Below are 13961 nucleotides of genomic sequence, written 5' to 3' on the forward strand. Positions count from 1 at the left end.
CCTGTGGAGGCAGGTCTGAGGCTCGCCCCAAGAAATCCCCCACGCTGGGGTTGGCCTGGGGAACTCGCTGCCCCTGGACGCGGCGGGGAAGGGCCCGAGCACTGGGGGGGGGGCACGAGGGGGGGACCCCAGAGAGAGGGGCACCATGGAGGTCCTGCAAGGACCCCCCCCAGCCTGGAGTGGAATAGGGGGGCTTTGCTCCTCCCCCCCCCCGCTCTCAATGTGTGCGGGGGGGGGCGGCTGGGAGGGGTTGGGGGCAGGAGCCTGGGGCGGGGGGGGGGACGTGCTCTGTCAGGCGGGAACACACGGGGTGGGGGGAGGCCGCGTGCACAGACGTCGTGCACCCGCCCGGAGCTCCGGGCACGCGCGTCTACACACGCGCCCGGCCCCACGTGCGCGCAGGCACATTCCCCCCCCGCGCCGTGCCCCCCCCCAGCCCCCCATCACCCCCCCCGTGCAACGTGGGGCGGGGCCGGTGCGTGAAGATGGCAGCGCTGAGCAGCGAGCCGCTGGGGCTGGAGCGGGGTAAGGGGGCTCGGGGCGGGGGGGCAGGAGTCAGATGTGGGGGGCAGGACAGGTGGTGGCTGGGGGGGTGAGAGGGGGGCGAGGCAGGTGGTAGTTGGGGGGGCAGGTGGTGGCTGGGGGGGTGATGTGGGGGGGCGAGGCAGGTGGTAGTTGGGGGGGCAGGTGGTGGCTGGGGGGGTGATGTGGGGGGGCGAGGCAGGTGGTGGCTGGGGGGGTGATGGGGGGCAGGACAGGTGGTGGCTGGGGGGGCAGGTGGTGGCTGGGGGGGTGATGTGGGGGGGCGGGGCAGGTGGTAGTTGGGGGGGCTGGGGGGGTGATGTGGGGGGGCAGGGCAGGTGGTAGTTGGGGGGGCTGGGGGGGTGATGTGGGGGGCAGGACAGGTGGTGGCTGGGGGGTGATGGGGGGCAGGACAGGTGGTGGCTGGGGGGGTGATGTCGGGGGGCAGGTGGTGGCTGGGGGGGTGATGTCGGGGGGCAGGACAGGTGGTGGCTGGGGGGGCAGGTGGTGGCTGGGGGGGTGATGTGGGGGGGGCGGGGCAGGTGGTAGTTGGGGGGGCTGGGGGGGTGATGTGGGGGGGCAGGGCAGGTGGTAGTTGGGGGGGCTGGGGGGGTGATGTGGGGGGCAGGACAGGTGGTGGCTGGGGGGTGATGGGGGGCAGGACAGGTGGTGGCTGGGGGGGTGATGTCGGGGGGCAGGTGGTGGCTGGGGGGGTGATGTCGGGGGGCAGGACAGGTGGTGGCTGGGGGGGCAGGTGGTGGCTGGGGGGGTGATGTGGGGGGGCGGGGCAGGTGGTAGTTGGGGGGGCTGGGGGGGTGATGTGGGGGGCAGGACAGGTGGTGGCTGGGGGGTGATGTGGGAGTTAGCTATGTGGGGGGCAGGAGGGCAGGGCAGGTGGTGGCTGTGGGAGGGCAGGGCAGGAGTTAGATGATGTGGGGCAGCAGCAGGCAGTGAGTTTTGGGGGGTTCTCCCTGTCCCCTCATGTGACCCCCCCCATCCCGTGGCAGACGTGGCGCGCGCCGTGGAGCTGCTGGAGCGGTTGCAGCGAAGTGGGGAGCTGCCCCCCCACAAACTGCAGGCTTTGCAGCGGGTTCTGCAGAGCAAGTTCTGCTCAGCTATCCGTGAGGTGAGACCCCCCCCCGGACCCCAAAACCCCTGTGTGCCCACAGGCACCCACACAAGCACCCCCCACATCCAGTCCTGCACCCCAAACCCCTGTACTGTACTCCCACATCCACTCCACATCCCAACCCCTGTACTGCATCCCCACAGACACCCCTGTACCCCCATATCCACCCTGCACCCCAACCCCTGTACTGCCCCCCACATCCACCCCACACCCCCACCCCTGTACTGCACCCCCACAGACATGCTTCCACCCCCACATCCACCCTGCACCCCAACCCCTGTACTGCACCCCCACATACACCCCTGCACCCCAACCTCTGTACTGCGCCCCACATCCCCCTGCACCTCCACATCCACCCCTGCACCCCAACCCGTGTACTGCACCCCCACATCCCCTGCACCCCCACATTCACCCCCTGCACTCCAACCCCCTGTACTGCATGCACCCCCTGTACATTCCCTGTACCCCCAGACCCCCACAATCCTCCAGGCCACCTCCAACATCTCTGGGACCCCCCTGCTCTGCACCCCCAGTCCCTCTGCCCCCCCAAAGAGGGTTCTGCAGTTCAACTTCTGCTTGGCCCTCTGGGAGACGAGATCCCCCCGAGCCCCCTCCCCGGTCACCCCCCACCACACCCACCCTGACTCCCTGGGGATCCCCTACAATGACCCTCCATGGGTCTCCTGCTGCGGCCCCCCCAGACACCCCCCACCCCCCAAGCCCTGAATCACCTGGGAGCCCCATGGCCTGGCTCAACCCCCACTGCCCCCGCCCCCATTTCCCCCAGCCCGCCCGGACTCCTGGGTTCCCCCCAGCCCTCTCCTTGACAGCCCCTCCCCGGCTCTCCTCCCCCAGGTCTATGAGCAGCTCTATGACACGCTGGAGATCGCGGGCAGCGCCGAGATCCGGGCCCACGCCACGGCCAAGGTACGGCCCCCCCCCGGGGACCCCCCACCCCCGAGAGCTGGTCCTAGGCACTGCCCCCCCCGGGATCCCTCCACCCCCGAGAGCTGGGCCTAGGTACCGCCTTCCCCCCCCGAGAGCCGGGCCCAGGTATCGCCTCCCCCCCCCCCCCGGGATCCCCCCCTCGAGAGCTGGGCCTGTGTACCATCCCCCCAGAGAACCCCCCCCCCCCCCCCTGAGAGCCGGGCTTGGCCACTGCACCCCCCCTGGGGACCCCTGAGAGCCGGGCCTGGGCACAGCCCCTCCCGAGGACCCCCCACCCCCGAGAGCTGGGCCTAGCCCCGCCCGCTCCCCCTCCCCCAAGAGCTGGGCCCAGGCACCGCCCCTCCCCGGGGACCCCTCCCTCGGGCGCCCCGCCCCCCCCAGCGCCCTGCGTCTGTGCCCGCAGGCCACGGTGGCGGCATTCGCAGCGAGCGAGGGCCATGCGCACCCCCGGGTGGTGGAGCTGCCCAAGACAGACGAGGGTCTTGGCTTTAACATCATGGGGGGCAAGGAGCAGAACTCGCCCATCTACATCTCCCGCGTCATCCCCGGCGGCGTCGCCGACCGGCACGGCGGTCTCAAGCGGGGGGACCAGCTGCTGTCCGTCAACGGCGTGGTGAGCGGGGGATCGTGGGGGGGTGGCGTGGGGAGGGCACCGGGAGGGGACATGGGAGGGATGCAGGGGAGCAATGGGGGGTAGGGGGGAGACCAGCATGGGGGGGCACTGGGAGGGGATCAGCATGGGGGGGGGACACCGGGAGGGGACGTAGGGGTGGCCGTGGGGGGGGGGCTGGCGTGGGGAGGGCTCCGGGAGGAGACATGGGGGGGCGATGGGGGGCACCAGGAAGGGATGTAGGGAGGATGCTGTGGGGGGTGATGGGGACGGGGACCATGGGGGAGGCACTGGGGAAGGGACATGGGGCAGCACAGGGAGACCGGCCTGGGGACCGGGAGGGCTGAGCGTGTGGGGAGACGGAGGCAGCAGCGAGCAGGGCGTGGGGGGGGCAGCGCCGGGGGGGGGTGTGTGTCTGTGCCCCTGACCCCCGTTTGTCCGTGCGTGGGGCAGAGTGTGGAAGGGGAGCAGCACGAGAAGGCCGTGGAGCTGCTGAAGGCGGCCCAGGGGACGGTGAAGCTGGTCGTTCGCTACACGCCCAAGGTGCTGGAGGAGATGGAGGCCCGGTTCGAGAAGATGCGCACGGCCCGCCGGCGCCAGCAGCACCACAGCTACTCGTAAGGGCCCCCCCAGAAACCTCCTGTGCCCCCCCCCGAACCCCCCGTACCTCGCCAGAACCCCCCGCCGGCGCCAGCAACACCACAGCTACTTGTAAGGGTCCCCCCATAAGAATGTAAGAACGGCCGTACTGGGTCAGACCAAAGGTCCATCCCACCCAGTATCCTGTCTTCCGACAGTGGCCAATGCCAGGTGCCCCATGTCACAGACTCACAGATCGTGCCCACTCTTGGCCCCATGCGGTCCGTGGGGGGGTGCCCCTTTCAGTGCAACAGCCCTTCTCGGGAGTCCACTCTCTCCTGGGGTCAGGCCCCTCCACCTCCTGGAGCCGCACCCCTCTGAGCCTTAGCACGTCTGTCTCTGCCGTGGGCCCCCTCAGGGAGTCCCCTCGCTCTGGACCCCCCAGACCTCCACCCCCAAAGGGGTTGATCCCCTCCCCCCGCCCCGTTCTCTAGCCCGGAGCGACTCTCAGCAAGCATCACACAGGAGGGTTTATTGAGTGTTGAACACAGCACAGGAAACTCTCTGACCCTCAGGCCTGGCCTCCCTCAGCCCAGCACATCCCAGTCTCCCTGAACCCAGGTGGGCTCTGCCTGCTCCCCCTCTCCAGCCCAGAGCCCCCCTGCTCCCAGCTGGGTATCTGAGATCACCGGCCCCAGGCCCGCCTCTGTCCATTGTCTTCTCTCCAGGGAAACAGGGTTGTAAACCGGGGCCTCCTCTTCTCACATCTGTCCTCTGGCTGGAACCAGCTGGTTAGGTCACTGGGTCCTCACTCTGCAGCCCATTGTCCTCCCACTGGCCAGAACCGGCTGCAACTCCTGAGCTGGGTCTCCGGGTCTGGTCGCTGGGGTCTCCATCCTCCAGGCCATTGGCTGGGGTCCCACGTTCCCTCTACGGTCCTCTGTAACCACAAACTCCCTCTCCCCTCCCCTCGTTAAACCAGTAACCCCCAGGGAAACTGAGTCCCACCCCCTCGGTGTGCAAACCATTGAAACCCCACCGAAAACAAGAAGACAAACAAGAAAATTCCCCACTTCGTCACACCCCAGAGGGAGTGAACCTAACAGACAATGATCAAGTGATCTCTCTCCTGCCATCCATCTCCACCCTCTGACAAACAGAGGTTTGGGACACCATTCCTTACCCAGCCTGGCTAATAACCATTAATGGACTTCACCACCATGAATTTATCCAGTTCTCTTTTAAACACTGTTATAGTCCTAGCCTTCACAACCTCCTCAGGCAAGGAGTTCCACAGGTTGACTGGGCGCTGTGTGAAGAACTTCCTTTTATTTGTTTTAAACCTGCTGCCCATTAATTTCATTTGGTGACCCCTAGTTCTTATATTATGGGAACAAGTAAATAACTTTTCCTTATTCACTTTCTCCACATCACTCATGATTTTATAGACTTCTATCATATCCCCCCTTAGTCTCCTCTTTTCCAAGCTGAAAAGTCCTAACCTCTTTAATCTCTCCTCATATGGGACCCCTTCCAAACCCCTAATCATTCTAGGTGCCCTTCTCTGAACCTTTTCTAACGCCAGTATATCTTTTTGGAGATGAGGAGACCACATCTGTATGCAGTATTCAAGAAGTGGGTGTACCATGGATTTATATAAGGGCAATAAGATATTCTCTGTCTTCTTCTCTATCCCCTTTTTTAATGATTCCTAACATCCTGTTTGCTTTTTTGACCGCTTCTGCTCACTGCGTGGACGTCTTCAGAGAGCTATCCATGATGACTCCAAGATCTTTCCTGATTAGTTGTAGCTAAATTAGCCCCCATCATATTGTATGTATAGTTGGGGTTATTTTTTTTCCAAGGTGCATTACTTTACATTTATCCTTTATTACAAATTTCATTTGCCATTTTGTTGCCCAATCACTTAGTTTTGTGAGATCTTTTTGAAATCTTCACAGTCAGCTTTGGTCTTAACTATCTTGAGCAGTTTAGTATCATCTGCAAACTTTGCCGCCTCACTGTTTACCCCTTTCTCCAGATCATTTATGAATAAGTTGAATAGGATTGGTCCTAGGACTGACCCTCGGGGAACACCACTAGTTACCCCTCTCCATTCTGAGAATTTACCATTTATTCCTACCCTTTGTTCCCTGTCTTTTAACCAGTTCTCAATCCATGAAAGGATCTTCCCTCTTATCCCATGACAACTTAATTTACGTAAGAGCCTTTGGTGAGGGACCTTGTCAAAGGCCTTCTGGAAATCTAAGTACACTATGTCCACTGGATCCCCCTTGTCCACATGTTTGTTGACCCCTTCAAAGAACTCTAATAGACACAATTTCCCTTTACAGAAACCATGTTGATTTTTGCCCAACAATTTATATTCTTCTGTGTGTCTGACAATTTTATTCTTTACTATTGTTTCGACTAATTTGCCCGGTACCGACGTTAGACTTACCGGTCTGTAATTGCCGGGATCACCTCTAGAGCCCTTTTTAAATATTGGCGTTACAGTCGCTCTCTTCCAGTCATTGCGTACTGAAGCTGATTTAAAGGACAGGTTACTAACCGTAGGTAATAGTGCCGCAATTTCACATTGGAGTTCTTTCAGAACTCGTGGGTCAATGCCATCTGGGCCCGGTCACTTGTTACTGTGAAGTGTATCAATTAATTCCAAAACCTCCTCTCGTGACACTTCAATCTGTGACAGTTCCTCCGATTTGTCACCTACAAAGGACGGCTCAGATTTGGGAATCTCCCTCACATCCTCAGCCGAGAAGACTGAAGCAAAGAATTCATTTCGCTTCTCCGCAATGACTTTATCGTCGTTAAGCCTCCGTTTATATCCAGATCGGCCAGGGGCCCCGCGGGTTGTTTAGCAGCTTCCTGCTTCTGATGTACTTAAAAAACATTTTGTTATTACCTTTGGAGTTTTTGGCTAGCCGGTCTTCAAACTCCTCTTTGGCTTTTCTTATTACATTTTTACACTACATCTGGCCGTGTTTATGCTCCTTTCTATTTACCTCACTAGGATTTGACTTCCACTTTTTAAAGGAAGTCTTTTTTATCTCTCACTGCTTCTTTTACGTGGTTGTTAAGCCACGGTGGCTCTTTTTTAGTCCTTTTACTGTGTTTCTTCATTTGGGGGATACATTGAAGTTGGGCCTCTATTATGGTGTCTTTGAAAAGCGCCCATGCAGCTTGCAGGGATTTCACTCTAGTCACTGTACCTTTTAACTTCTGTTTAACTAACCCCCTCAATTTTGCATAGTTCCCCCTTTCTGAAATTAAATGCCACAGTGTTGGGCTGCTGAGGTGTCCTTCCCACCCCAGGAATGTGAAATGTTGTTATATTATGGTCACTGTTTCCAAGCGGTCCTGTTATAGTTACCTCTTGGACCAGCTGCTGCGCTCCACTCCGGACTAAATCGAGAATTGCTTCTCCCCTTGTGGGTTCCCGTACTAGTATCGAGATATTTTGTCTCTGCATTTCGTCCTGAGGTGACATGTTCCCAGTCAATATGGGGATAATTGAAATCCCCCACTATTATTGAGTTCTTAATTTTGATAGCCTCTCTAATTTCCCTTAGCATTTCATCGTCACTATCACCGTCCTGGTCAGGTGGTCGATAATAGATCCCCAACGTTATATTCGTATTAGAGCGTGGAATTACTGTCCATAGAGATTCTATGGAATATGTGGATTCATTTAAAAATTTTACTCCATTTGATTCTACATTTTCGTTCACATATAGTGACACTCCCCCCCTGCCCCCGCCCCACCTGTTCTGTCCTTCCAATATATTTTGTACCCCGGAATGATCGTGTCCCATTGATTGTCCTCAGTCCACCAGGTTTCTGTGATGCCTATTATAGCAATATCCTCCTTTAACACGAAGCACTCCGGGGATTGGTCCTGCTTTGAGCAGGGGGGTGGACTAGATACCTCCTGAGGTCCCTTCCAACCCTGATCTTCTATGAGTTCACCCATCTTATTATTTAGACTTTCTGGCATTTGTGTACAAGCACTTTAAAAACTTGTCACTGTTTGTCTGCCCTTTTCTGATGTGTCAGGTTCTTTTTTACGGGAATGTTTCTCGTCTGATCTGGCCCCTACTTTATCCTCTTCCATCCTCTCCTCCTGACCAGAACCTAGAGAATCTCTATCAATAGACTCTCCGCTAAGAGAAGTCTCTGTCCGATCCACGTGCTCCTCTGCAGCCGTCGGCTTCCCCCCATCTCCTAGTTTAAAAACTGCTCTGCAACCTTTTTAATGTTTAGTGCCAGCAGTCTGGTTCCACTTTCGGTTAGGTGGAGCCCATCTCTTCTGTATAGGCTCCCCCATCCCAAAAGTGTCCCCAGTTCCTAATCTAAACCCCTCCTCTCTACACCATCGTCTCATCCACGCATTGAGACTCTGAAGCTGTGTCTGCCTGCCTGGCCCTGCGCGTGGAACTGGGAGCATTTCTGAGAATGCCACTCCTGGATTTCAGTCTCTTTCCTAACAGTCTAAATTTGGCCTCCAGGACGTCTCTCCTACCCTTCCCTATGTCATTGGTACCTACATGTACCACGACCACCGGCTTCTCCCCAGCACTGCACATAAGTCTGTCTAGATGCCTCGAGAGATCCGCTGGGTAGAAAAGATAGAAAATGTGGCAAAAGACCACCTTGGCTTAACCACAAGATCTTGCATGATCTAAAAACTAAAAAGGAGTCATATAAAAAATGGAAACAAGGACGGATTACAAAGGATGAATATAGGCAAACAGCACAGGAATGCAGGGCAAGATTAGAAAGGCAAAGGCACAAAATGAGCTCAAACTACCCACAGGAATAAAGGGAAACAAGAAGACTTTTTATCAATACATTAGAAGCAAGAGGAAGACCAAGGACAGGGTAGGCCCACTGCTCAGTGAAGAGGGAGAAACAGTAACAGGAAACTTGAAAATGGCGGAGATGCTTAATGACTTCTTTGTTTCGGTCTTCACCGAGAAGTCTGAAGCAATGCCTAACATAGTGAATGCTAATGGGAAGGGAGTAGGTTTAGAAGAGAAAATAAAAAAAGAACAAGTTAAAAATCACTTAGAAAAGTTAGATGCCTGCAAGTCACCAGGGCCTGATGAAATGCATCTAGAATACTCAAGGAGCTAATAGAGAAGGTATCTGAGCCTCTAGCTATTATCTTTGGAAAATCATGGGAGACGGGAGAGATTCCAGAAGCCTGGAAAAGGGCAAATATAGTGCCCATCTATAAAAAGGGAAATAAAAACAACCCAAGAAACTACAGACCGGTTAGTTTAACTTCTGTGCCAGGGAAGGTAATGGAGCAATTAATTAAGAAAATCATCTGCAAACACTTGGAAGGTGATAGGGAACAGTCAGCATGGATTTGTAAAGAACAAATCGTGTCAAACCAATTTGATAGCTTTCTTTGATAGGATAACGAGCCTTGTGGATAAGGGAGAAGCTGTGGATGTGGTATACCTAGACTTTAGTAAGGCATTTGATACGGTCTTGCATGATATTCTTATCGATAAACTAGGCAAATACAATTTAGATGGGGCTACTATAAGGTGGGTGCAAAACTGGCTGGATAACCGTACTCAGGGAGTTATTAATGGTTCCCAATCCTGCTGGAAAGGCATAACAAGTGGGGTTCCGCAGGGGTCTGTTTTGGGACCGGCTCTGTTCAATATCTTCATCAATGACTTAGATATTGGCATAGAAAGTACGCTTATTAAGTTTGCGGATGATACCAAACTGGGAGGGATTGCAACTGCTTTGGAGGACGGTAATAATTCAAAATGATCTGGACAAATTGGAGAAATGGGCTGAGGTAAACAGGATGAAGTTTAACAAAGGCAAATGCAAAGTGCTCCACTTAGGAAGGAACAATCAGTTTCACACATACAGAATGGGAAAAGACTGTCTAGGAAGGAGTACGGCAGAAAGGGATCTAGGGGTTATAGTGGACCACAAGCTAAATATGAGTCAACAGTGTGATGCTGTTGCAAAAAAAGCAAACATGATTCTGGGATGTATTAACAGGTGTGTTGTGAGCAAGACACGAGAAGTCATTCTTCTGCTCTATTCTGCGCTGGTTAGGCCTCAGCTGGAGTATTGTGTCCAGTTCTGGGCACCGCATTTCAAGAAAGATGTGGAGAAATTGGAGAGGGTCCGGAGAAGAGCAACAAGAATGATTAAAGGTCTTGAGAACATGACCTATGAAGGAAGGCTGAAAGAATTGGGTTTGTTTAGTTTGGAAAAGAGAAGACTGAGAGGGGACATGATAGCAGTTTTCAGGTATCTAAAAGGGTGTCATAAGGAGGAGGGAGAGAACTTGTTCACCTTAGCCTCTAAGGATAGAACAAGAAGCAATGGGCTTAAACTGCAGCAAGGGAGGTCTAGGTTGGACGTTAGGAAAAAGTTCCTAACTGTGAGGGTGGTTAAACACTGGAATAAATTGCCTAGGGAGGTTGTGGAATCTCCGTCTCTGGAGATATTTAAGAGTAGGTTAGATAAATGTCTATCAGGGATGGTCTAGACAGTATTTGGTCCTGCCATGCAGGAGGGGACTGGATTCGATGACCTCTCGAGGTCCCTTCCAGTCCTTGAATCTATGAAAACCTTTGCATCAGGCAGGCAAGTCACCATCCGGTTCACAAACCCAGCTCTCTATGTTTCTAATGATCGAATCCCCCATTACTAACACCTGCCTTTTCCCAGTGCCTGGAGTTCCCTCCCCTGGAGAGGGAACCTCAGTGCGAGAGGAGACCCCAACAGCATCTGGAAGGAGGGTCTCAACTATGGGAAGGTTTCCCTCTGTTCCCATTGACTGCTCTCCTTCCCTGGGCCTTTCATCCTCCTCAACAGCGCAGGGACTGTCTGACCGGAGGTGGGACAAATCTACAGTGTCCCGGAAAGCCTCCCTGTGCCCCCCAGAGCCCCCCACACCTCCCAGAAACCTCTGCCAACACCACAGCTACAAGTTAGGGCCCTCCCAGAGCCCCCCAGTACTCCCCATGCCCCCCAGAACCCCCCACTGGTGCCAGCAGCCCCCAGCTACTCAAAAGGGCCCTCCCAGAGCTCCCCAGAACCCCTGTGTCCCCCAGAGTTTCCCACGCCCCCCGCTAGTGCCAGCTGCACCACAGCTACTCGTAAGGCCCCCCAACCCCCTGGTGTCATGAGCAGCACCCCCAAAATCACTCCATGCTCCCCAAATCGGCTTTGCTTCCCTGGTCCCTGCTCTGACAAAAGTCCCCTCTGTTCTCTCCCCAGGTCTCTGGAGTCGCGGGGATAGCGCCCATCTCGTCCCGTGCTGGAGAGGCCGGGGGCCTCCAGGCCCGGCCCCCCAAAGATTCCTCCCCCCCCCCAGTTTTCGTGTGTAGCTGGGTCTATTTATCCGGCCTGTGCCGGCCCCACCGTGAACCGTATTTATTCCCTTATTTAAATCTGACCCCTGTGCGTGAGCCGGTGTGAATCCGCCTGCCGGCCAGACTCTGGGGAACAACCCCCAAGCGCTGAGAGTCGGAGGGGTGTGTGTGAGGGGGATTCTGCCTTATGGACAGGGAAGGGTGAGGGGGCTCCTGGAGAAATTCAATCCCCCCAAACCACCCACCTTATAGGATTCTCCTTCACTTCCTGTCCCATTTCCTGTGCGTCTTTGCCTGTGCGCTCCACCCCAGAGGGGCTGCGTCCCAGCGCCAGGCAAGGGATCCCTGTATACCCAGCCCCAGTGCCCCACCCCAGAGGAGCCGCATCCCAGCGCCGGGGGAGGGGTCCCCGTATACCCAGCCCCAGCGCCCCACCCCAGAGGGGCCGCGTCCCAGCATGTTTATGATGCAGTTCAGAGAGTGGCCACCTGGTGGCGACTTTGTTGCTTGACTGGGGGGGGCGGGGGGGGGACACTTTGGTGACACTGGGCTTCAGGGTGTGTTGGGCATTGGTGCCCCTCACTCCTGACCCGCAGCCCCCTCCTAGCCCTGCCCTGCCCCCCTCCCCCCAAGTTTGCCTGTGCCCCTCCTGAGCCACCGCATCATTTCTGGTCCCTAAGAACCCCCCATATCTCCCTTGCCCTGTTCTTTCCAAGGCAGGGGGAACAGAGGCCGGGGGCTGGGCTCCCCTCCCAGATCGGGTGCGGGGGGCGGGAAATGAGCTTGGGAATCAGGGACACGCCCGTCCCCCAGGAGTGAGTCACCCCCTGGAGTCAGTTTTTCTGGTTTGGCCGCTGGGTCTGCCAGGGAAAGACGGGGGTGAAATTCCCAGAGAGGGAGTCAGAGGGTGGGGCTGGGCACCAGGATTGCTGGGTTCTCTCCCCAGCTCTGGGAGGGGGGTGGGGTCTAGTGGTTAGAGCAGGGGGGGGCTGGAGCCAGGACTCCTGGGTTCTCTTCCCAGCCCTCGGAGGGGAGGGGAGTGGTTGGTGGGTGACTCCCTCTCCCCCCCCCCCCCCCCCCCCGCCCACGCCTGGGAACGTTCGTGCCCTGTGCCGCAGCTCCTGATTGTGCTGGGGGAAAGGGGGTTCCTGACTGTGAATAAACCGATGCGAGTGAGTCTGTGACGTCCGTGTCCGTGTCCTTTGTGCCTCAGCCCCGGGCTCTGGTGTCCACATCTCAAGGAGGACGGTGGTAAATGGCAGAGGGGCCGGAAAACCTGCCTGGATGCCGGACGGATTCAGCTGGGCAATGAGGCGTCCGTTTTGCCCAGGCAGGGGGATTGGCCAGGGAACAATTCCCTGGGGTAGGGGGGCCCGGGACTCACTGTAGGTGACCCTCCCTGCTCCCCACGTTAGGGCGGAGAGGGGGCCAGTTCCAGCTGGATTGACCCACCAACTCGACCTGCCTGGGGCCTGATCCTGGGGAGACAAGCCGGCGCCCCCGCTTGGCAGCATTTCCGGGGGCAGGAACTGGGACATGGGGCAATTGACCTACTTCCTTCTGAATGAATGGGCTTCCCTTCCCCCCAACCCCCGGATCGATCCGGCGTCCAAGTCTGGTGTGTGGCTGGCCTGGAGTTGTCTCAGCCCCCCCAGCACCGCGGTGGCCTGTCCCTGCCTCGCATGCCCGGCCTGGCTTGGTAATGCTGCAGCAACTGTCACGGATGGACGCAGGTTTGCTCCTGCATTTATAGATGGCTGACGCGTGGACGCAGCTCCCAGGCCAGACGCTGCCTTTGCATCCACCCCGGTGGGGGCAGGGGGGCTGTGTTTTGGCCCATTGCAGATCTCAGGGTGGCACAACGGGGCTACATGATGCATGTGCGGTTGGATGCAAGGTCCTCCGGTGGCGCATGGACTTCCCAGCTGGCCGAGTTGCATGTTGGTGCGTCGCATGGATTGTTGCATTTTCTCCCCGGGGCTCTCCTGCCCCTGTGAATGCGACAGCGCATGGGCGAATGCGCTTCTCCGTGTTGCCGATATGTGTTGCGTGTCTGGGTCGCATCTTTCTGGGGTGGGGCAGTTTGATGCCCAGCAGGCTTGTTCTGGGCCGCATGGCTTCTTGCATTTCTGTGGGCGGGGGCGTGTCCCCAGGTTGCAGGCACTGCTGCGTTTCTCGTGGTGGTTTGCAGCAATTCATGCAATGTGGAGAAGTGAGCGTGTTTGTATGAGGCAGGCAAATGCATTTCTCTGTATGGCTGAAGACGGTGCGTTTCTCTGGGGTTGGTGCATTTCTCTAGGATGCAGGATTTGGTGCATTTCCCTGGTTTTGGTGCATTTCTCTGGGGTTGGTGCCTTTCCCTGGGGTGCAGGGTTGGTACATTTCTCGGGGGTTGGTGCATTTCCCCAGGGGTTTGGTGCATTTCTCAGTGGTGCAGGGTTGGTGCATTTCCCAAGGGATTAGTGCATTTCTTGGGGGTTCAGGGTTGGTGCATTTCCCCAGGGGTTTTGTGCATTTCTCCGGGGGGGCAGGGAGGGGTTGGTGTATTTCTTGGGGGTTGGTGCATTTCTCCAGGAGTTCATGCATTTACCTGAGGGTTGGTGCATTTCTCTGGCGGTTGATGCATTTTTCTGGGGCTTGATGCATTTCCCAGAACTTGGTGCTTATCTTGGGGGTGCAGGGTTGGTGCTTTCCCCCCGGGATGGTGCATTTCTCTGGGGGTTGGAGCATGTCTCAGGGGGTTGGTGTATTTCGCTGGGGTGCAGGATTGGTGCATTTCACGGGGGGGGGCAGG

The 13961-nt window shown here is 56.9% G+C and overlaps 1 protein-coding gene across 1 annotated transcript; it reads left to right on the forward strand.

Moving 5' to 3' along the window:
• Nucleotides 1-446: 446 nt before the first annotated feature.
• Nucleotides 447-12351, forward strand: LIN7B (lin-7 homolog B, crumbs cell polarity complex component). Its single transcript, XM_054015051.1, has 6 exons — nucleotides 447-525; nucleotides 1530-1648; nucleotides 2507-2578; nucleotides 3003-3212; nucleotides 3663-3826; nucleotides 11073-12351. Exons 1-6 carry the CDS (start codon nucleotides 486-488, stop codon nucleotides 11092-11094), a joined length of 627 nt encoding a protein of 208 aa, XP_053871026.1. The 5' UTR covers nucleotides 447-485; the 3' UTR covers nucleotides 11095-12351.
• Nucleotides 12352-13961: the final 1610 nt, after the last annotated feature.

The sequence above is a fragment of the Malaclemys terrapin genome (assembly GCF_027887155.1).
Source record: "Malaclemys terrapin pileata isolate rMalTer1 chromosome 20 unlocalized genomic scaffold, rMalTer1.hap1 SUPER_20_unloc_3, whole genome shotgun sequence".
Lineage (NCBI taxonomy): Eukaryota > Metazoa > Chordata > Testudines > Emydidae > Malaclemys > Malaclemys terrapin.